Source organism: Convolutriloba macropyga, chromosome 14 (genome assembly GCF_964194025.1).
Source record: "Convolutriloba macropyga chromosome 14, txConMacr16.3, whole genome shotgun sequence".
NCBI lineage: Eukaryota > Metazoa > Xenacoelomorpha > Acoela > Convolutidae > Convolutriloba > Convolutriloba macropyga.
In genome coordinates, this window is record NC_134481.1 from 23,236,272 (window position 1) to 23,260,158 (window position 23,887).

Below are 23,887 nucleotides of genomic sequence, written 5' to 3' on the forward strand. Positions count from 1 at the left end.
AACAAATAAGGTAGATTATGTAATTGATGGAGAGATGTTAGATTGGTATTTGATTAATGGTTTTTACAATTAAGCAAAAGATGGAGTATAGTAAACCTGAATGGTTCAAGCCTTATATTGAGTTTAATATTCAGAAAAGAAAAGAAGCTAAAGCTATGAGAGATAAATTTGGAGATGTATTCTTTAAGTTAATGAATAATGTCTTCTATGGAAAAACAATAGAGAATGTACATAATAGACGAGATGTAGAGTTAGTTAATGATGTAAATAGATATATTAAATTAGTAAAAAGTATTAGTTTTAAATATGCTGTGGAGTTTGATGATGACCTATTGATTGTACATAAAACTAGAGGTAATGTTAAGGTAAATAAGTTTATTTATATTGGTTTTGTTATATTAGAGAAAGCTAAACTATTTATGTATAAAGCTATATATGATTACTTTGAGAAAGAGTTAGATTGTAGTTATCATTATACAGATACTGATAGTATTTTTATAGATATTAATGTTCCTTTAGATAGTGATATAGAAACTGAAATGAATAAGATAAGTGGTATATTACATAAAAATGAGTTGGGTAAAATGAAAGATGAGATGCTATTATAGAAGCTTGTTTCCTTAAAGCTAAAGCATATTGTTTTACAACAGTTAAAAGTGAAGAAAAGCAAAAGTTAAAAGGAATAACTAAAGCTACTGTTAAAACCAAATTAATATAGAAGATAATAAAAATGCTATATAGGGGGGTGTAATTAAATATGTAACTAATTATACTATTGATAGTAATAAACATCATTTAGAAACTAAAGAACAATACAAAATAGCCATAGATCCATTTGATGATATTGGTTTTAGAGATAGTAACGGTAAATTTAGATTCTATGAATGAAATAGAGAAAATATATATAAATTTATTTTTATTATTATTGTTTTTTTTAGAGTAAAATAACAAGAAATATTAAATTTTTGAAAATATTAGTTAAAATAAGCTTAATTTAATAAATGTAAAGAATGGCAAATTTATTCATGGATGGAGTTATTTTACATATTATTATTGTTTTTTTAGAGTAAAATAACAAGAAATATTAAGTTAAAGAAAATATTAGTAAAAGCAAGCTTAATTTAATAAATGAAAAAATTTGCAAATTTAAGAATGGATGGAGTTGGCTCCTTTATACGGAGGCACTCATATACACATTACTTACCACACTCCTCTTCCTCATTTGTCCTGTTATTCTATAGGGCCCAGTTTTTGCCAAAATACCAACATAAAAAATCTGAATTGTAATTATCGACTGAACGTGTGATCAATTAAAACTAGTTTCAAGGTTTCTCTCATTTCTTTAAAAAAATCCAAATTTTTGGAATTCACTGAAATTTGAAAAATATTTCTTTTGCAATATTTCATCTTTAGTTGCAAAATAGGGTCTTTGGAACTCTTATCATACATAAACATGAGTACTGGTCGAAACTTTAAGATAGATTTTTTCCCTTGAATGAGATGCTTTGTTTTGAGGAAAGAATTAGTTCAGGTTAGCCATTTTTGACGTTGATAGCTTTATCAGAATATCTTTACCATCAATCGTTTACTGAAGAGATATTTCATGAATTAAGTAATGTTACCGAGAAACGAAGACGCAACCATTTTTACGATAGAGATAAATTAAGATCAGCTCAGCATAGTTGAAATTCTTTTCTCCTTAGAAACATAAAATGAGATCAATCGGAAATTGAACTGGAATCGATATGCGTCTTCTAAATTTTGTTGTTAATTGTCAATATTTGGAGATCTAATGGTGTTTTCATAGAAAGTTAATTCGGCCAGACGTTTAAAAAGAGAGTAAAATAATCAGTAAAGTCAAAAAATTGGAACAAAATTATGTACATTTAGTAGCAAATAACTGGTTGCTCGTGGGACAATCAAAATACACACATGTAGATTTTAAAAAATTCTGGTTATTTCGTAAGCATTTTAAAATGACATCTGTTTAGTTTGCATAAAGTTTTCTTGGTAACAACAAAGCGCCTAACAATCCGAAAGCAAGGAAAACAATAGTTACAGTTGTTACGTAATGTTGCGATTCCTTAGCCAGAATTTGAATCAAATAAACACTAAACGCAGTTGGCACATACATGACCGATTTCGAAATTCCAAAGACACCGCTTCGTATGTTCGTAGGAAGCAATCCAGTTAAATTTTTGGTCATATTTATGCCCAAAACTCCGCTGATTAATTGCATAGACGATAAAATCGATAAGCCAACTATAACCTTAGGACATAGATACAACATTGCAGTTAGAAAAACAGCAACGCTTTGAAGAACAATCGCCGTTATTTTGAAATTGAACTGGAATAGAAATGTCGGGTAGATCAAAACAGCGGCAGTAATTGATATTATGACTTGAAAAAGAAGTAATTTCAGGTAATCTTGAGTGTCTAGAAAGTAACTTTTTTCGTCTGATCCTTTGCAGTAATCAGTATCACTTTGACCATCGATAAATAGAAGTTCAGTTCCGATAAACACCGATCCGTTTGATAAATATTTACAAACAATGCCGATAAGAATAACGCAAACAACGCTTCTTAAAATATCAACTGTCTCAAAAATGGCTTTAATTTTGTCAAAAAATGTCGATTCTTGGTTTTGAACAGAAGCCAGCTCATTTTCTGGTTTTAGTTTCAAACCTTCTGATATGAAAATTTTGTTCCTGGCAGCCATTGTACGCAGTACTTGAAGCGATTCTAGCGTTTTACCTTTGGTAAGTAAAAATCTCGGAGACTCATCCATAAGAAACCATGCCAAAATTGTAAAAATTGCTACCGGGATAGTCAAAATTAGAATAAAAATTCTCCACGACCAACTAGGACTGTCTGAATTGAAGACTGCGAGGCCTATGATGATTGGAAGGGTCCTGGCAATTGCTTCTCCGCAAAAAGCACCCAATAAAAATCCAGTCCAATGATGTTCCGGAGCTTGCATTTCATAAGCATATGGTTGTAGCAAATTTGTAGCGCCTGAAACACGTAATGGACAATAGTGTTAATTCTAATTAGTTAGTACTAGTTTTTTTTACTAGCTTTCAGATTTAAAAACTAAATCAAAATTCCCTCCGTTGCCCCTTGAGGGAAGTTGCCACGAATTTCTGCGCCAATTTGACCTAATTTTTAGTTGTGGTTACAATGTAATGATGTAAAATGATCGGTCGTGGCTATGTTCAATTTGCGGTGTAGAACTATAATCAGAAAAAGAGTCGTGCAGCAAACTAGAATTTTCTACAAGCACACAACACCTTCCCCGCTGACTACTGAATAAGAGTGAGATCAACACTAGCGTCTACCGTTACCAAAACAAAAACTAGTTACAAAGAATGTGGCTCGAACTTCCCGCAGTCTATTGGCACCTAATGTGGAAAACGCCTAAATGACGTTTGAGCAGTTTCAACACGGCAATTGAGGAGCCTAAAATGGAAATTAATTCCAATTAAAACTTATTTTAGTTACGTTCGTTGATGAGGGCTTCACAAAATTTTAATCCTTTAACGATTTAATCTTTCAAGATTACCAAAATGAGGGTTTATACTGCAATTAAACAGCCCTTCAAATCTTTGTGGATTGCGCCTTCGCATTAAGTATTTTGTAGCGGACAGTAGATCCCATTTTTTGACTTCGTGTTCAAAAGTGAAAACACTGACTGACGTGTCCATTAAGGGCAACCATTTTTCATTGCTGATGTTTGAAAGTACGCTTCAAGCGTACATTGTGAAATGTGGTTACAAAACTTAGTAAATTTGGTATAATAAACTCATATATACTTAGCTAGAAGGTGACGCCCTACAACCTGAGTTTTGAAAATTGTGAAATCTAAGATTACGTGTTTATGCACAAGTTCCTTTAAAATTCTGGAGGGCTGTCCTCACTACGCAATTGGTAATAAAACAAATATTTTTCAATGACCACATGCAGAGTCACGCTGAGTTCTGTGATAGTAGAGTCCACAAGAACTTCTGACATTTATCCAGTACCACATAGTGGTTCAAGATGTTGATTAGAAATCCAAATTAGTTTCTCAAAAGACAAACAACTTTTAAAAAATAACATATAGGCTTATCGATCCCCTTTTTAAAGATATAGTTTTTTGATCAAGAACAACAACTTTAATTTCCACAGATTATTTGAAAAATCAGTTACACATAGTTTTGGTCTCTCTCTTTGAGAAAGCTTTCTACAAACAAAATATCAATTCATCTTTGTTTACCTCATTAATAATTTGTACTTGATGTGAAATGATCAGTGGCACTGCAGTAAAATCGGTTGCGGAAAGAAACCCCCACGGAAATAAACCCCCACGGAAATAAACCCCCCCCCCCCGGAAATAAACCCCCACTTTACTATTAAAGAGCTGCGCATTTAGCGCGTTTGGCCATGACTCGCGGGCCATGGCCATGCCTCAGCGGCCCGTGGGACTTGATATGAAACTATCACAACCGAACAAATTATGACGTCTGAAATTCAATTTTAAAATGGGGGTTTATTTCCGTGGGGGTTATTTTCCGTGGGGGTTTATTTCCTATCTAAATTTAGGTGGTTTTTTTTCCGTGGGGGTTTATTTCCTAGACCCCACTAAAATTAATGGGAACATTTAAGTAAAACTCACAAAGTCAACAGAAATAGGCGCGAAAAGCCTCTTTTTCCGAATACATTTACGAAAGTTTTGATACGATAAGTGTTAACTACGTAACCAAGTCTCAATAAGATAAATAGAAAGACAAATTATTTTGTGATTGAATGCATAGATTGCCCGCGCGTTACTAATTCAGGATCAAAATACAAATAACGAGTTATCTGTTTTCTAAACAATTGGCCCATAAGAAAATTTAGTTACCAATATGGGATCATAAGTAATTTTTGAAGAAATTCGAGATATTGAGTTTCTATTTATTGTAGCTGTTATCAGAGATGTCCACAAAAACCCTCAATTGTACGTTTTGCAGCAAAAAGTGTGCGTTTGCGGCGTAATGATACCCAAAAGTACGAAAAAACCAGCAGACAGTAGACTCAGGTGGAAAGAGTCGAGTCCAAATTAGTTTACAACTCTAACCTCAGCTAAAGGAAAAAAACATATCCACTGCTTTGTGAACAAAGAACATATTCATAAGTACGTTTAGAAAATTAAAACCAAAGCTTAGGAAAAAAAGTTGAACTCTGTCTCTGGGAACAAATGCGTTGAGAAAGTACGGAATAATGAGGACACGGAGTAGAAATAAACAATCTTCAGTCATCCGGTTACAGCCCTATTTTATAGCCATGAAATGAAATTTAAAACTACATCCAATTACTAGGACGCATTGTTTAGAAACGAATTCATGTTCAATATCTCCTGTTGCTTGTGCCCTTTTCTAACATGGAACTCGCCTGCTGCTAGTGAAAACATGAGTCTGAACACAATAACCCAAGTTGCATTCCAGGCTATGCTTGCCATAACATTCCAAAAGAGCATCCAGACACCTGCCAAAAGTACACAATTCCTCTTGCCAATCTTGTCAGCTACCAGTCGAGAGATGACGTAACTCAGAGCCAGTCCAATAAAAGAGACGAAACCAAGAGTTGATTCCATGCCAGATGTCATGTCCAGTTCTACGTATAGTCTTGTCGACAGAATCGGAGTTAGGTCCAGGAGAGAACTGGTTCCAAGAAACCCCATGAATACTATGAGCACTGTGATCACTTGCGAACGGCCAAAGCTGAAAAGGTTTCATACTTCGTCCCATACCCGGGTAAAGGCATGTGTTAATAATCACACCATTAAAAGCGCAATGAATAGGGGGAGGGATTTTGCCTGTGATTCAGAAACGACCTCTGCTTTCAGTCAGATAAAAAACAAGGTAAACATTGGATAATAGGGTATCATTTGATCCTTGACAAGCTTGAAAGGCAGACTTATTATGAAAGAATCTATGATATTAATTCAAACCAGTTATCATGACTAGCTGGGATTGGATGAAAAAACTAATCTCAAAACAAATCTAGCAGAGAAAGTTTACATGTTAAAGAGTTGAAGAGATCTTTAGTCTCCAAAAATACCCGGGTCGAGGTGTCACCGCTAAAAATTGCTAAAAGATGTAAGATTTGCGGTGAATTTGAGTAAAAGTGTAAGATTTGCGTTCAATGTGATGAATGCGGTGAAAAAAACTTTTAAGCGGTGAAATTTTTTTTCTCACCGCTTAAGCGGCGAAGAAAATTTTTCACCGCTACCAGCAGAATTCGGCGAAAAAAAATTTTCAGCGCTGCCAGCAGAATGCGGTGAAAATTTTTTTTACCGCTATCAGCAAATCTTACAAATATTCACCGCTAATGTCAACGTTTATCTTAAATTTACAGGAAATATTATAAAAGTAAGTGACAGATTGCGCAGTGCACTAACAAGTTGATGACATGCAGGAGGTGAGAGGTTCAAACCCGTGTAGGGCAGTTTCTTTTTTGTAAGAAACACGGTGAATGCGGTGGAAAAAACTTTTCATCGCTATAAGCGCAAAAATTCACCGCATTCAACGCTAAAAGATGCGGGCGCTTTGCGGTGAAAAATTTTTTTCACCGCTAATCACCGCTAATTTTTCATTATTTTTGGACCAAACCTCGACCCGGGTAGGAAAATTTGATCACGCTTCGCAATTAAACGTTTGTTTCATAAGGTTTTGAGTCTAATCAATGTGTAAACAACGGCCGTAAGTTGTTTTTTTTTACCATTTTCCCCCGCAATCACGTGCTGCACAACAGAAAGTTTTTGCGGAAATAAAATGTGCATCCAAGAAAATCCACTTCATTTTTTAAAAATTTGCTAAACGATTAACAATACACGAGATATTAAATGCAAAATATATAACCTCTTTTTTACCACAGCTAGTAAAAATTCTGATGACATCATCTTGAAAAGGGTTCTATTTTATTAGTTTTAAGGTTAGATTGCGTCTTAAAATTCTTGTTCAGAGTTGCTCCTCCATTGCGTAAAAAACTGTCAGTTTTTTGGAAAACGGAACTACTCAGTAAATTTCAATCAACAGTGCGCTTTTGTAACTCTATATCCGCTATACTGTAAATTAGCGTCGCTTTATACGTTGTTTTATTAGTACAAATAGCTAATCGTTCTGCTTTGCTGAATAATAAACTTGACTGCGGGAACTACTCAGTAAATTTCAATCAACTAATCAAATAATTTTTTTTTGAGTTTTGGTTAATAACTCAAAAATTCAGGTTGCGGCTAGTCAGGACCGGAAACTTTTTATCCCTATAGGTTGTTCAGTGTTTATGTTTATAAACTAAACTAAAGAAAATAATCGGTTTCAGAATCGAACACAATTCACAGAGGAGAATCCGCCTTTTCCATAAGCGGACTTGAAATATTGGTCAAAGGGATGTCCGTCGTTAGTCACTGGGGCGGCAGCCATAGAGACGACGTAGCATCTAAATTTTTGGTTTGCAAAAATCAAGTCGGCGAACTGTAAATCTATCTTTCACCGCCTATTACTTTAAACGAACTGACTTTAAATCGTTCGCTAGGTCAAAGAAGCGGAATTTTTCGTCACCCTAATGTTTAGATATCAGATGTTCTTAAATTTCCTTTTCTCAAGTTACTGAAGCTTTCAAGACCAAATTGGTGATAATATATATTACAAGTTTCAGGTAAGTAGGACACAGTACTTTACTGCTCAAGTGAAATTGCGACAATCCGCAAACTTTATCAATTCAACATTCAAACTTTTTAGTTGTTTGCTCCTCCGTGGTTGTGGTTTCCGTTCTATCTATCGCTTGCTACTTTCTATCTATAGCTTGCTGTTCTTAATGCACATGTCAATTCTCAACCGTTGATTAGATGCACCTAACTATGTCGACGTATCTTTCAAATATGTCGACATATCTACCAATACACGTCAGAATTTCGGTGTGGAACTAACGTAATAATCTAAGTTAAGATAAAATGTACTCCGTGTTATAATATTTAGAAACAAAACATGTCGACATATAAAGACTCAAGTTTTGCATTACTGGAATCAACGGTCTCGCATTCAATGTTTGATTCACAATACACATCGCAGCTGAAAGAACGTCATCCCTGACTGCTCTGCTCCCCAACACTACGTACAATGCTTTTTGTGAACTTCTGACCAACCGTTCCCATACACTTCTTAATGAAGTGCTGCGGTTGGGTTGGACTTCCATCGAATTCTTTGCTGAATTAAATTTTCTGCGATCCCTTCGTTGTTCCATGCTACAACGCACTCATCAAATTCATGTTCAACTCCAACAAATTTTGTCCCATTGTCACCGATTATTGTACTTGGTGTGCCTCTTCGTGCAAAAAATTGCATGATTACATTGATGCAAATATATGTACATAATTTGGGTATCAATTCTATATGTACCACTTTCACCGTTAGACATGTGAAGAGACAACACTTTTGCTTTTCGTTTCTTCACCCATCACAGTGAAAGGTTCAAAGTAGTCAACTCCAACATTTGTAAAGGCGGTTGAAGCTCCTCGCTGCTCTTTGGGTGGATTTGTCATAACAAGTGTTATTGTTTGTGCTCTGCCTGTTTGCAGGAGAAACACTTGTTCTTGATTCATCGTAAGCTGTTTCGTATGCTTAGGACCCACAACAATGCTTCTGACATGCTCTGTAGCTTCGGGTTGATTGTTCATGTGCGCGTTTCGCAAGAACAATTCAGCTGCATGATGTCTCAATGTAGCAATATTTGATGCTTTGCGTTGAAGGCCACTGAGTTTTCCGTATTCTGCCTTTTGTGCGAATGAATCCTTCTTCATTCAGGAAACGTGAGAATTGTAAAATTTTGCTGCTTTTTGGATTTTTTTCAGCTTTAAGAAATTTCAGCTCTCTACCAAACATTTCTTGCTGTAGTAAACTGAAGATAAATTCTTTTGCTTTTTCTCTTTTGTCATTGCTGACTATAAGTGTTTGCACAAAACTCGCTGTTTTGTATTTGCACAAAACTCGCTGTACGTATGCCATTGTATTTAATAGCTTGTACTGTGCATACTGTCCATCTGTATTTATTTACTGAACATTTCCCATCGAACAACTGCTTTTTTCTTCAGCCTGTGTCATGAAGACTGGTGAGGTTATGTTCTCTTCATCAGGGGCAAAGAATAAGTTGGCTTGCTCTGGCCATTTAATCTGTGGTCGCTTTAAACAAACCCAGTGAGCCACTCATTTCTACTGAGTTCTTCAATGTTGATAGCTCTCGTGCCAATCTACGCTGAATTGTTGATATCGCTCACATGTCTCCACTGTGAAACATCACCTATCTCAGCCACTCGGTTGGCTACAAACGCTTGTTGTTTACAATTAGAGCTGTGTATCTACTGCAGTACTGTTGTTGAGTGCGACCAAAAACTGCAACATTGTATCTTCTCTTCGTAATCCTGGACTATCTTTCCTTCAACCGTACTGCCATGATCGCCGCTTGCAAATTCAGTCATTTCAAACGTGCCTCATCGGTGTCGCTCTGCATTTTTCAATTACAAATGCTAAGTCGGCTGAGTACTCGTTTGGCAGGGATCGTAGATAGGTCACTGCACACATCTTGTCGTCAGATGCGTCAGCAAACACATGAAGGTCAGTTATGTTCCTCGTCGTGTTGATGTATTTTATATGGGTGCTTGTTTCAGCTACAATTGGAAATTATTCCGTCTACGTCATAAATTCTGCTTCTTCTCCAAGCCCTGTTTCGTTGTCCCAATGTTGTCCATTTTTAGTCGAGATGCCCTTTAGAAGTCGTCTCATGTGAACACTGAACGGAGCAAACTATCCGATTGGGTCAAATACATGAGACACCAATGACAAAATCTTCCTCTGACTTGTGGGGTTGTCAACAATTTTCCTCGTACCTCTGCAAATTTACAGACTATCATGAGTAACAATTCAATGTAGTCCAAGCACTGAGAATTCCTCCAAGTTGGGCTCAATTTCTATTTATTCCGTGTTGCTGATTGATTTCAAGTCTACTGAGATTGCTTCGAAACCCTCGTTGCTGTTGCTTATCCATTTTTGTTTGGTTTAATACAATGCTGTGAAAGAAGAGGTTGTAGTTGATTGAGGACTTCAATAGCTCTCTCAGGGGTTTCAACCGATTTGATGAAATCGTCCGTGTAGAAGTTGTTTTGTATTGCTTTTGCTGCAATGGGATACATTTCTTCAATACCGATTCCCACTCGTTTGAGAGCATAGTTCGAGAGATTTTTTGGCTCCAAAAACGTGATGCTAGCATCCATAAACTTGAACATATTAATTGTTTTTTGAACGCCATGGAAACCTTAAGCAACTTCTATCCTGCTCGGGATTTTGCACTTGCAGGAACATCGATTCAATATCTGCGGTCGGGGCTATTAGACCTTCACAAAATCTGAAAATTGTTCCAATCCGCCCATGCAATAAATCCGGTCCTACTGGTAGCTGGTCGTTTAGGCATACGTCATTGTACTTCAATGCAGCATTGTAAACACTTCCTACTTTGCCAGGCTTGTTCGGGTTGAGTACTAGATGTTGTGGCAGATAGCGTTTTCCCCCAAAGGCGACTTTCACTTTGAATGCTTCTAGCATTTTTACAAAATCCTTCTCTACATCCGTATCTATTGTATTGTGATACAAACTTTTCAGCTTCGGGTCGCTATGGAATCTCGTGTTCCAACGAATAAAACTTATCCAACGCTGAGCTCTAATTGTTCGGCAGATTCAGCTCTTTTTCATACCCTTTTGTACTTTGATGCAACATTGCAGTCACGTCTCACTTTGCCAGGCTTGTTCGGATTTAGCACTGGATGGTGTGGCAAATATCATTCTTTCCCGAAGGTGCCTTTCACTTCGGACTCGTCCAATATCTTAACGAATCCGGTCTCAACGTCGGTATGTATTGACTGTTGATACGAACTTTTAAGTTTGGGTCCCTTTTGTATTTTCGCTCCAGTGAGTGGAAGCTGACCCAAGGCTGAGCTAAAGTTGTTTGGCAGGTTTGGCTCTGAATCACTCCACAGCTTTCTCACTTCATACCGCTCACCTGTAAAATTCGGTGTACCCTCTAGCATGTTTTGTGCCTGCAGTTCCTTCTTTGACTGACTGACAACGTTATTTTGTAAGCATAGATTTATATGTCTCACCATTTCTGGATATTCTCAGCCACTTTCACGTCTTCTGTGAAGGCAAAATGGCGAACATTTGGTCTTCTATAGCCCATCATGGGTGCACTGACTGCCCATCTTAATTCTCTTAGAACGGCCAAAGGTACATTTTGTGTTTCTATCTTGTAGTCCATGGGTCTGTATTGTTCGTAAGCATCTTGACCCAGAACGATGCCGACTGCCATTCAATTGAATGTTTTGTTGGGGTGAACATTCAGTTGGTTGAAGCTTTGCTTCAGCTTATTGTGCTCGTAGTTTGTGGTTTCCAATGAAATTGACGGACGTGCAAAACCTTCCGTTGTATAATTTTGAATGCGGTCCGTTTAATTTGATTGGCAGTTTTTTTGTCTTAAATTTTTATCCGTTTATGACAGCTATATTAAGCGTAACATTGGTACTTTTGGCTTGCAACTTCTCATTGAAGCCTTGATTGATGAATGATGCCGTTGATCCACTATTGAGGAAAGCATATGTGTTCAAGTTGTAGATACCGTTTTGAATTGAGACTGGAATTATCTGAAGGAAGGTCTTAACTCTTAACTTCGTTATTTTGACTGATTGTTGCTGCACAGACGGTGACAGCTTGATTGCCACCGTCCATTTGGCTTTCCGAGTGTGACAATCGGTTGTGCTTTTTGGTACATCCACTTATACCACAAGCATTGACTTTACCATCTTGAATTGCAGGTTCCTTTCCCTGACATCCGTAAAATAAGCGTTGTCTCCTCACAGTTGCATAACAATCATTCACGTTCAAGTTTTTTAAAAAAGAAAGAAATAAAGAAGGACTGTTCCAATTATTATGTGCTTCATCTGCTAATGGGCTGTGATTGTTATTCTTTGGCTGCGCTTCCTTTACGTTTGAACTTGCACAAAAAACGAGGTATCTGAGAATTGCTTGATTTTCTCTGCATTCCCTCAACTTTTCCCCTCACTTTCCCCTGGGGTCTATGGCATGCCTTTGTAAACAAATGGCATTCTGCTGGCCTTCGTAAACGAATGAAAACTGGCTGGTCCTCATTGTTTTCATCAACATAGAATCACCGTTTCTCTTTAAGATTAGATGGCAATATTGCAGTTGTGATCTGCAGTGCTGCACTATATAGCACGTCACCTTCATATTTGTAGTGCTTCAGGACTCTGACTACGTTAATGATGGTTGTTGAATAAATGACTAAAGCTTTTGAATCATGCAGTCGAATTGCGGGTTGATTTCGCAAAGTCTTGAGTTTTGCTTCAACAATTAGGCAAGCTTGGCCAAACCTCCGTTCAAACAAAGCCCAAGCTTCATCATGTAGGTCTCAGGAGTAGCCCAAACTTGTTATAGCCACTCTTGCTTTGCCAGTCAGCGTTGTTTTCAAGTGGCTCATTTTCTTCAAGTTAGGTATGGCACAGTTATGAACTGTTGCTACAAACATATTCGACCATTCCGGCCACTCGAGTGGATTTTGCATCAAAAGGATTTAACTTCAAGTTTGGTAGCTAACAACTACTACTGCTTGGTACATTGCGCTCATACCGGTCCGGTAAACGGTTGTTTTTGAAACGCTCGCCGCTAGAAGATCTGGATCTAAGTAAGATATCTCGGTCAAAACAGACTCGACTGTTGTCGTGCGCTTGTTTTTAGCATAATCAAAACTACAGTCTTCAATTTTGGCGAACTCATCTGATTTGTCAAGCCGGCCGAAGACTTCCGTGTTACTTGATCTTTTGCAATTGGAAAGTGATGAGCTCTATACAAAGAGCGGTACAAGCATCAAAACCAAAGTCTCTGGCATCAAGTTCTTTCCTTTTCGTATTCCAATTTGAGCGCACCTTCTTCTTCCAAACCATGAAGTTCCATCTCTAGCTCCTCTAGCTTCAATTAGTATTCAATTTTCATCAAACGCATTTTGGAATTAAATTAATTTTCTAGAGCCGCGAGCTTCTCTTATTTCTTTGACCTTTTGTCAGAAGACCTGTTTGACTCGTTGTCCTGGTTTTACTTTCGTTGACTCTTATTTAAGTTTTTCTCCAATGGATCTTGAAATTTTATCATTTGTTTATGCAGCCTTGCTTTGGAGAGGTGTCTGATTCTGCTGATCTGCCATGCGTGTCGGACTGTGGATATATGGCAACCAATCAGCCTCTATTTTGATGAAATATTCGCGTAGTCAGATATTGTGTTGTTGGTAGGATTCCAAATTGCTAAAGATATCACCTATTTTGTCAAACAGGTTCTATGGGCTATAATAAAATTGCATTTTTTTTTGATAAAATACTGGTTTAACTTTGCTAGACCGATCCTTGTTTTTTTTTTATCAGATTTCGCTGTTTTTTCAGCTTTGCTGTATGCAGTGGTAGATGTGTCTCTCGAAGTTGCTGTGTCCATGTGACCGGGTCACAATTCATTTACTTTGACGCCGCAGTTTGACGCTTTTCTGTCCCGTGGTTGTTATAGGCAGAGTTGGCACCTCATTGTTGTTTGACTCTGCAACTCAAATTGCCTTGTTGGTTTTTTGCTTTGTTCAAGATTAGACAGCGATTTGTTTTCCACTGTCCTTGATTGGCGGACTAAATGTATCAGCTGCTTTGCTATCAGTTACAAGGAAAATTTTTTACCGCTTACTTCGTTGTTAGCGGTTCAGAAGCTGTCGGGATTGTAAGTTGTAGTTCCTTTTTGTAACTTTCTATTCTTCATACTGTATATTACTGTCGCATTATACGTTCTTTTATTAGTCCAAATAATTAACCGTTTAGCTCTGCTGAATATTAAATTTGATTGCTGGAACTACCCAATAAGTTCCATTCAACTAGTCAATCAACTTTTCTGAGTTTTGGTTAATAACTCAATGATTCAAGTTGGGGTTATTCAAAACAGGATATTTTGTATCCCTATAGTTTGCTGACTGTTTAGGTTTATAAACGAATTTAAGAGATACAATTGTTTTCAATATAGAACACAATTCACAGAGGAGAATCCGTTTTTGCATTGAGCGGAATTGATATATTGGTCAAAAGAGACCTCCGTCGTTAGTCACTGGGGTGGCAGCCACAGAGACGACGTAGCATCTAAATTTTTGGTTTGCAAAAATCAAATCAGCGAACTGTAAATCTATCTTTCACTGTCTATTACTTTAAACGAACTGACTTTAAATCGTTCGTCGGGTCAAAGAAACGGAATTTTTTGTCATCCTGATGTTTAGATACGTTTATTGTTCTTTCTCTCAAGTTACTCAAACTTTCGAGAACAAATCGATAGTAAGTTGAACATATTTTTGTTGAACATGTCAATTCTCAACCATTGATTGAGTTAGCCTAATTATGTCGACAAAACTCCCAATTGCATTAGGTCATACCCTAAACAACAGTAGCTGCACAAATATTTCAAAAAATAACAAGAAAGCTTCGCAGGAACTCATAAATGTGACCGTGTAATTTAACGCCACGATCACAGATATAGCTTAGTTTTTGAACAAAAATAATTTTAAGCGAGCTTCTTCATCCACTTTTTTTTGTTTTTTTGGAGAAACAAGGAGAAATCAGCAGTTTTTGACTAGTTTTGACAAAACGTTGCTTTGGTCTTCGGCGGGTTGTTCATCCGGCATTGGTTAGCGAGTGTAGGCATTAAGTGTTTTCAAATATATTCACCAATTGATATATTTTTGTGACTCGCAGTTTGAAACTCGCAGTTTGAACTGATTATTTAGTGAACATGAAAACGCTTCACATCTGTGACAGATCGGTCAAGGTCCTAGACCGAAGCTACCGCTGGTTAGGCCGATTATAGTCGCACACGGGTTTGTAAGTAAGGTGACCTTACCGCTATAGTGGTACAATAATCTGGAAAATCGCCACACAAAAGTCTGTCCAGAGACCAAAGTCTTGTTTCATTCTGGACAATGGCCGAACGAAAGTCTGATCAGACCCCGAAGTCTGGACATCAATCGCCCCAAACTCTTACAACAGAACATTAACTGACCGTTTTAATATGACTACTGTTTTTACAACGGTTTTTGGTTACTCAACAAAAGTGAAACGCAATTTGAAATAACCCTTGTTAATGATTCCATCATTTAGTTGTGTTCTAACCTTAACAAGATCAATTCAATTTTAGGTTGAGTTTTACAGGTTGGAATTGCAAATATTTACAAATAAACTTTCGAGCATTGGCCGCACAAAAAATGTGGGCCACACAAAATTTGCAGGGTCTTTTTTGAGGTTGCTAATTTCGTACAAAGATCCACATATTTTAGATCACACAAAGTTTGATCAGAGATCATTTTTGGACTCGCAAGGTCTGATCAGAGACCAAAGTCTGGACAAAGTCTGATGAGAGTTTGCTTGAATTTTAGGATCTTGGCCTGGGGGTCTCGCCAATTTAGTATCGTAATGTGTATCAATGGTTCTCAAAGGATTTCATTTGTCCTATTCCATAGGTACAACAAAATACAAAAATTGGATGGCCAATTTTAGTGAATTTTGCCAGAAATTGACGAAATTGCAAAAGTTTGTGGGAAAACAAAGCAAATCAAAATTGTGAAAGCAAAATTGAGAAACAGGGGGCTTTGTTTGGCTTCATGAATAAAATTAATTGCTGATCGTGTTGGTCATCAACATATTGATAGCGCAGTTTGGACAGTTTTAGAGACTTGATTGAAAAATATATTCTTCTTGACACCTGCTGTACATTTTTTGTTAGATTAGTATAATAGATTTTTGTGTTGTGATTAGGCAATACAAGGAACGAGGAGTTGCGTTCATGGTAGAAGTGCGGAAGAAATTGCAAGGAGTGCACCTAGAGAAATGAAAGATACATGTCATATATGTCAATTAATTGTAAAACTAGAGATATTGTGGGGTTTAATTTTGCTCAGGTCCAAAAATTGATTAAAAAGAGCCCAAGATTTGTTGAAAACGTCAGAAAATAAATAAGGTACGTTTCACAGCTAATTCAAGTTTATAGGAAATGAGACTCGAATTTTAAAACCAATCTTATTGAGTTCTCTTAGAATTTAATTTTCATTATTTACGGGAAACAAAAATTGAAGGCGATTAAATAGAAAAATTTTTTAAAAAATTTCACGGGCACGATTATGGCTCAACGGCTCCTGGGACTTAAAGTGAAACGTGAATTCATGATTCGAGAGGATTCGAATTCTAAAAGAACCGATGTTAAAACCAATTTTTAAATTATCAAAAACCGTTAATTTGGTAAGGCAATTCAACTCATGAAATGTTACTAGAATGTTTTATAACAATTATAGCCCTTGATTTCAGAATTAAAATTTCATTATTTACCAGTACGATAATTTTAATGTGGTTTAAAAATTAACTGCAATGTGATTATTGGGGGCCACGGCCATGCCTCAGCGTCTCAAAAGACTTGATCGGGAACTGTCACAACCACAGCCGAACAAGGAGACAATTTTATGCAAATAAAATTATTCAATGTAAACTAAATAACAGATAAGGTAACCAAAGGCTGTTTTCTTTGTTGTGCTTTTTTTGCAAACTGAATCAAATTTCGGAGACCAAAGTCTGATGGGAGATCAAAGTCTGGATTCATTCTGGACAATGGCAGAACGAGAGTCTGATCAGACCCCAAAGTCTGGACATCAATTGCCCCAAACTCTGATCAAAGGCCATTAAGTGACTGCTTCCAACTGACTGCAGTTTTTTACAACCGTTTTTCATCACTCAAACAAACTGAAACAAGCTTTGAAATAACTCTTGTTAATGATTTCATCGTTTAGTTTTGTTCTAACCACAAAATGATATTCTATCAATGCAAACTTAGGTTGAATTTTACAGGTTGGAATTGCACATTTTTAAAAATTAAACTTTGGACCACTGGTGGCACAATAATTCTGGGCCAAACAAACGTTGCAGGGTCTTTTCAGAGGTGGCTATATTCGTAAAAATATTGCATATATCTTTAGATCACACAAAAGTCTGATCAGAGATCATTTTTGGACTTGCATTGTCTGATCAGAGACCAAAGTCTGGTCATAGTCTGATCAGAGGTGGCTTGGGTTCAGGTCCTTGGCCTAGGGTACTGGCCAACTTTAGCATCGTAAGGTGTATCGATGGTTCTCAATGGCTATCATTTGACCTATTCCATAGGTACGACAACATACAGTTATTAGACGGCCAATTTTAGTGAGTTTTGCGAGAAACGCGCAAAGCTGCAGAAATTTGTTGGAAAATAAAGCTAATCCGAATTATGAAAATAAAATTGAGAAAACGGGTACTTTGTTTAGCTTCATGAAAAAAATTAATTGCTGATCGTGTTGGTCTTCAATATATTGATGGCGCAGTGTCAATAATTTCAAACTCAAGATTGAAAAATATTTTCTTCTTGACCTCTGCTGTACAATTTTTCTGCAAAACTTGTGCAATTAGTATACTAGATTTTTGGGATTAGACCAAATAAGGAATGAAGAGTTGCTGCGTAACCATTCGTCTTGCAAGATATTGCAAGATAACCATTTGGTCTCGTTGATTTTTCATTATTTTCGAGCAACAAAAATTGAAGGCGATTAAATAAATAATTTTAAAGTAATTATCATGCCTTAACGGCTCCTGGAATTTAAGCTGAAAAGTAAATTCAAGACTCAAGAGGAATCGAATTTAAAAAGAGCCGACGTTAAAATGCTGAAATTGAAATAATCATAAACAATTAATTTGCCAGGCCAATTTAACTCATGAAATGTGACTAGAATGTTTTATATCAACCATAACCCAATATTTCAGAAATAAATTTTTGAGAAACTGTAATAATTTTTGTTAAGCTCGCTGAACTAAATTTTTTTAATAGAGTTGATATATCCGATATTGTTTCCTTTTATCTTGTAAAACACATATTTCTATCGCGCAACTTTTCTGCAGAAAATGATAGACGATGCTCCAGAAAAAAAAACAATGACAATAAAGCTCGGCTTGAACTAATTTAGCAATACGTGGAAGAATTTTGCAATTTGCAATTTTGCAAAGCATTTATTTTCCATGATTTTGAAACATAGCAGTTGCTTTGCAAAGTCTTTTGAATATTGAACAGTCCTATTCAAGTTGCGGTTCTATTTACCCAAAATTCATACAAATTCATGCAAAACCGTGTGACCTTATGAGGCCTTTTGACCCTTGAATTTCAACTCTAACCCTATAAGTTTGATGATCTCTGAAGGTGTGTACTCTCTATCTGCCTCTAATAGGATAGTGCCATTTTTTCCATTTGCCCCATTTCCTTCGTGTTCTGTGCTTCCATAGTTCAGACTGTGAGTCCTCTCCTCGCTTTTATCGTCGAGTGGTTCCAGCTCCTGTTCGCGGTTCATTTAGATAGAGCCTTTCGCACAATTTAACCAACTGTTTCTTCTCAAATCAAAAATGGAAAAATAATTGTATTTGTTAAATTTGATCGATACGAGAATAAGAAAACAAATATTTATGAGATTTACTTAAATTAAATATTTCAAAAATAATGAATATATTGATTCTGATGATGGTTTATGATTAGATGATGTTCCAAGCGGAAAATGAAAGATATGTGGCCAATGATTATGTAAAAATTGATGCTAGATGTGACAGAAAAATTATTAAAAAGTTCAAATATTAGAGTTCACGTTTACAACACAAATCATTCTCATTTAAGTCTTTAAAATTAACACAAAACTGCTTCTGTTTAATACTCTTGTTCATAATGCTATTGAAACTATTTTTGTTTACAAAAACAGTGGTGAAAACTTGATTTATAACCAGAATGGAACGTACATTCAATTAAAAGTGCATTATTATGATGAAGAAAACGTTTCATATCAACTAAGCTAACATGAATCTCATTTGTTCGATAAAAATGTGTTTGAACTCGTCTCAACTTTGTATAATGTCGTAAAAAGGTTTTCAGAGCATAAATATGCATCAAGTGACTTTTTTCTGTAGTAGTTATACAACTAATGAGACATTATTCGAAATTTCCCTAGTTAATTTGAACAGTTATCGGCTAAGATCGTGCAACACTGTTGCAAGAGTATAGTATGATTGTGCATCATCTTGTTAGGGCTCTTACAAAACTCTTACCAGATAACCGTTAATCTAGCAAGGTTCTTAGCAGATAATCGTTATTTTTTTAAGATTCTTACCAGATAACCCGAAGACTCTTGTAAGACAATTGCCAGGCATCCGTAGCTCCAGATACCCGGATACAAAACCAACGCTCTTGCAACAACATAATTATAAAGTATTCGAAAACGTACAAAATGACCCCAAACACATATTCAAAAACGCGCATAAGGGGTTTCAACAATAAATAGAACATGAAATTTTGTCTCAGAAAGCATGGTTCGTGGGCTAAGTAACTTTTTGTACCAATTAGATACCTATAAAGCAATTTCAATTTTTTTTATTAGGTTTTCTAAAATGACACAAGCGATACATCAACATACATCATAAACAAGATAAAACAACAATAAGGTAAAGCACACTGAGTGAAATGGTCGGAAGAAAACAACGGCGGGCGAAAAGAGATAGGAAGAAAAATATTTTTCTTGTTATTAGGAGCTTTAGGTAACAAAATAATAATTCTTTGTTTGATTAGTTGAAAAACAACGGGAACTCTCATTCTTATAACTGCAACAAAAAATCAATCTGTAGCTTTTGTCTTGAAATCACACATTTGTGTCTCCACCCTATGGCAAAGGCTGTTCACTATTTTAGACTAAAAATAAAAACGTACTATTGTGGATTGGTAACGCAGATGTGATGCCTTTCGCGTCTCATTTGTTTTTTTCATTGTTCATGCATTTTTTTGTGAACAAATTTCAAAATGACAGGAATTGATAAGAAGCTATCCCATAACTATTTAATGACAGGAAATTTTGGCCATGGCGTTTGTAAATTGAGCGGCATAAAGATTTAAAATGTTAAATATCAAAATTAAAAATGTTACTAATACTGACAAACAGCAAGCGTTTTTCAGTTAGTTCAATTTGTTTTTCGTTGATTTTCTCGGCGGGATATCTTTCTTTCTGTTGTGTTTTCCACTGAAAAGTGCTAATTTTTGGAGTTCTTTTTACCAAGAATGAAACGCTTATCTGGTAAAATTCTTGTAAGTGTTTTACCAGATAACCGTTGCATTCTTGCGTCTTTGCAGATAACCGTTCCTTGCAGTATATTTACAAGATTGCCGTTTTTCGCAAGAACCTTGCAAGATCTTAGCAGATAACAGTCCCAGGTAGTCTTTGCCACGGCCGATTGCATTCAATCTGCCCCGGACGAGGTTTCAGACCGCAGTGGCTCTAATTAGTTCGTTCATCTGCAAGGATCCGCACCCGGGAATTCTCCGCTCAAGTGAATTAACCTAGGAAAAATGGGCGGCGGTTTTTCACAAACTAACGCAACATAAAATCCTGACAAATTGAGAGAAACTAACTACTAATAGATAATGATGGGAATGCTTATTGTCGATTGCAGGCATTACTTTTCATAGGTATCGAGGTAAATCGCGGACGATGATCGAAAATTATTCTACAAAAATTAATTGCATTTCCTTGTGCCTCACTTTTTTCTACACAATTGATAAACTTTTTCCCGTTGATTGGCAAATTAGACCTGAAGTGTTCAGCTATTTTTTCTGCAAACTTTTCGGGAATTGTTTGACACATTAAAATTGACTCATATGTTTTGGAGCTATAATCTTGATATTAAGCTTTGTCTTTACGAGTGACCCGGTTCGGTTGGACGTTAACTGAGAAACGAAGTGTTCACCAATCAAAACAGTTGAGATGCTGTATTCTCTCACGGCTATAAAGATAGTCTATGCGTCAGTTCCGATGGTTAAGAGCTTATAAAAGCGATAAGCGAACTATCGGTTAATACCACTCAGCTAAAATTCTGATGGCAGTTAAGGTCACAGTCAAGTCAATAAAGAATGTGGTTTGAGGAAACGAAACCTCTTCAAATGTTATTATCCATTGCAACAAAGAATTGTGCTGATTGATTGGTCAGTAAGTTTTGCAAAGTTATGGCAGTTTTCGTAGAAATATGCAATGATATTTTCAGAATTTTTTTAAATGGTAAAAATGTAGTCTGTTATATGGAGGTCTCTCGAGTTATTCACCTCCTGCTTCAAAAACTCATAACTGAGCTGCCTACTTCCAAGCAAACACGATATCGTCCAATCGAACTCAAAGAAATAAGAACACAAATTGGAACTGAATACCCTAGTGATCGAAGAATTTATAATCTTGCAAGAATCTTGCAAGCAATCTTGCAAGGGAATGCATACTTCTTGCAAGCATCTTGCAAGATTCTTGCAAGATTTGAATCCAACTTGCAAGATTCTTGCAAGATTATAAATCAATCTTGCAAGAATCTTGCAAGATTTTAAATCCATTTTTTTTCTCACCTGCAGGAATGATGACGCTGAATACGACAATGGCAATGATGAAATAGATAATTTCTGTCGGAAATTTCTCAAAGTCAAGCTAAGAACCGACTTTTTGAGATTTTCCAGTATGATCTGTTTTTTTATCCTCCTCCTTTTGCATTCCGGGCTTGGGACCGGCAGTGGCGGAGTTACACAAAACAATTATAGGAGAATTGAGCAAAGCACTAGGTAAATTTACCTGGCTCAAAAAGCTCTCTCCAAAATAAAACAAAATAAAGCACCCTTAAATAGAGATTAATTTATAAATCGAATGAAAGAAGAACAAAGATGAAATTTCAAAAACACCGATTTTTTTGAATGAAAAAACTTCAAGGGCATTAACACCAATAGCTATCAACTGAAGGCATCATACGTTCAGTTCAATCCCCTCAAAAAGACAATTAGACCTCTAATTAATCGGAATTTTTTACGACAGCAAAAACATGCTAAATTACCGACAGGATCAGTGACACAGAGTCCCAACTGTTTGTTTCTCTAAAAATAAATTGTTTTAATGAAAGATGAGAAAATCACTGAAGGTGTTTTCGTCTTTTATTATGTAAAGTGAACTTTAAAAAGACGGATATGATTGCCTGGATTTGTTTCTAGTTATTTTTCAGAAAATTGTAATTGAATCCAAAATCTTGCAAGAATCATGCAAGATTCTTGCAAGATTTCACATTCAAAAGGCGTTTACGAAAAAAGTCATTTATTTTCAGTTTTGCTGATCAAGAATTCTGATATCAGTCATGATATTTGGTTTTCAGTTAGTTTTAACTACCAAAAACACATAAATATTTTTTCCGGAATTCAAAATCTTGCAAGATTCTTGCAAGATTCTTGCAAGATTTTGAATCCTGGCTAATTTTTTTTCCATTGAATTAGGCTTCGTAACTTGTTCAAGAAACAATAACTTGCTTTGTTCCTAAAACACTTGTACCAAGATTTATTTTCTGGCCTTGATTGATATCTTGCAAGATTCTTGCAAGAATCTTGCAAGTTTTGAATCATCTTGCAAGATTCTTGCATGATTTGAATCCGCTCATCACTAGGGTATTGATTAAGAAACAGAGATTTTAATTTATTTTTAAAAAAATGAAAATTAAAATATTATTTGATCTTAAGAAATTTAATTTAATGTCCGCAAATCTTGATCATAAATGCTGGAAAAAATTACTGAAAAATTCTTTTGTTGTGAAGCTCTCCGCAAAACTGCTGTTCAGAAATTGAGATTTCTTGCGGCAATTTTAGACAACAATATGAAAGATGAGAAATAAAAAACTCTGAAATAGAAAAAGAGACAAATTTTACAAAGTTAGAAATTTTGCAACAGAACGAATTAATTGCTCGTTACAAACTACTTGTTCTGTTATAAAAAAATTTACGGAGTTTTGATTTACAAAATGATGGTCACTTGTCTCGAGAATCAGCGAAAACATCAACAAATGAAAACTTCGCCCCCGTTGCCAAAAAACTAGTTAGAGTCATTTATGAAGAGTCATTTATGAATGAGGGAGCTAGCTAGTCCACGATATCAGCTAGCTCCAATTAATCGCTCTTGAAAAACTGACAGTTTTAGGCTATATTCACGTATTTTAGGCTATATTCACGTAAAAACTTATATATTTAGAAATCACAAGACTCTTAAGTTTTGTGTGATCTATTCAAGGATATTGTGGATTGTTCAGCTCACTGTTTTTCATCACCGTTTCCGGGCAAAATAGCAATGAACTGCAGAATTTGATAGTTTTTCTTTTATACTTTAAGAGAATATTAAGTTGTTTAACTGTTACTCTGGGCGCAAGAGTTTTGCCTAGCTGGGCTAGTATCACAATATCTAAGTTCTGGTGCATTTTTGGTCTAAAGTGTTTGAATTTCAGATAATTGTTACTTTGGATTAATCCTTCAGCGGTCCTTTCTGTGGTTAGCGTTTTAAAGGTGGTCAGATATGTGGTAAGAGTCTTAATAAATCGAGTGTAGTCTGCTAATAGTTTTCAAGCTGAACAAAGATTTTGTACGACTTTGGTAGAACTCTGGTAGCCCAGTGAAACGAAACTTGATACACCTTGCCATGTCATGCAAGATCTTGCAAACTGTTGCAGAACTTGAAACATCTTGCCAAAACCATGATAGCGAAAACTTCTTGAAACACCTTGGTAAGACATTGACAAGATCTTACCCGGGTCGAGGTTTTTGGGTGAATTTTTGTGAGAAATGCGGTGAATGCGGTGAATTTTTGTTTTTGTAAGAAATGCGGTTATTGCGGTGAATGCGGTGAAAATATACCGCAATCTGGA

General features: G+C 36.0%; 1 protein-coding gene across 2 annotated transcripts; it reads right to left on the minus strand.

Moving 5' to 3' along the window:
- Positions 1-1,746: 1,746 nt before the first annotated feature.
- Positions 1,747-18,891, minus strand: LOC142353743 (putative transporter SVOPL). 2 transcript variants are annotated; one of them, XM_075406088.1, is made up of 3 exons: positions 18,329-18,891; positions 5,413-5,741; positions 1,747-3,015 (listed from the first exon to the last, which is right to left on the minus strand). In XM_075406088.1, exons 1-3 carry the CDS (start codon positions 18,499-18,501, stop codon positions 1,988-1,990), a joined length of 1,530 nt encoding a protein of 509 aa, XP_075262203.1. In that variant the 5' UTR covers positions 18,502-18,891; the 3' UTR covers positions 1,747-1,987. The 2 variants fall into 2 exon arrangements, with proteins under 2 accessions (XP_075262203.1, XP_075262204.1); XM_075406089.1 differs by lacking the exon at positions 5,413-5,741 and having other exon boundaries at positions 1,825-3,015; positions 18,329-18,886.
- Between the last annotated feature and the right edge of the window lie 4,996 nt (positions 18,892-23,887).

Bases quoted from the DNA above. Each gene is read 5' to 3' on its own strand.
- LOC142353743 (XM_075406088.1), bottom strand. From the start codon at position 18,501: ATGAACCGCGAACAGGAGCTGGAACCACTCGACGATAAAAGCGAGGAG. The intron at 5,742-18,328 runs GTTAGAGTTGAA...AAACCTTTTCAG, and splicing joins GAGATCATCAAACTTATAGG to CTTTGGCCGTTCGCAAGTGA. The intron at 3,016-5,412 runs GCGAGTTCCATG...TACGTGTTTCAG, and splicing joins CATGTTTTCACTAGCAGCAG to GCGCTACAAATTTGCTACAA.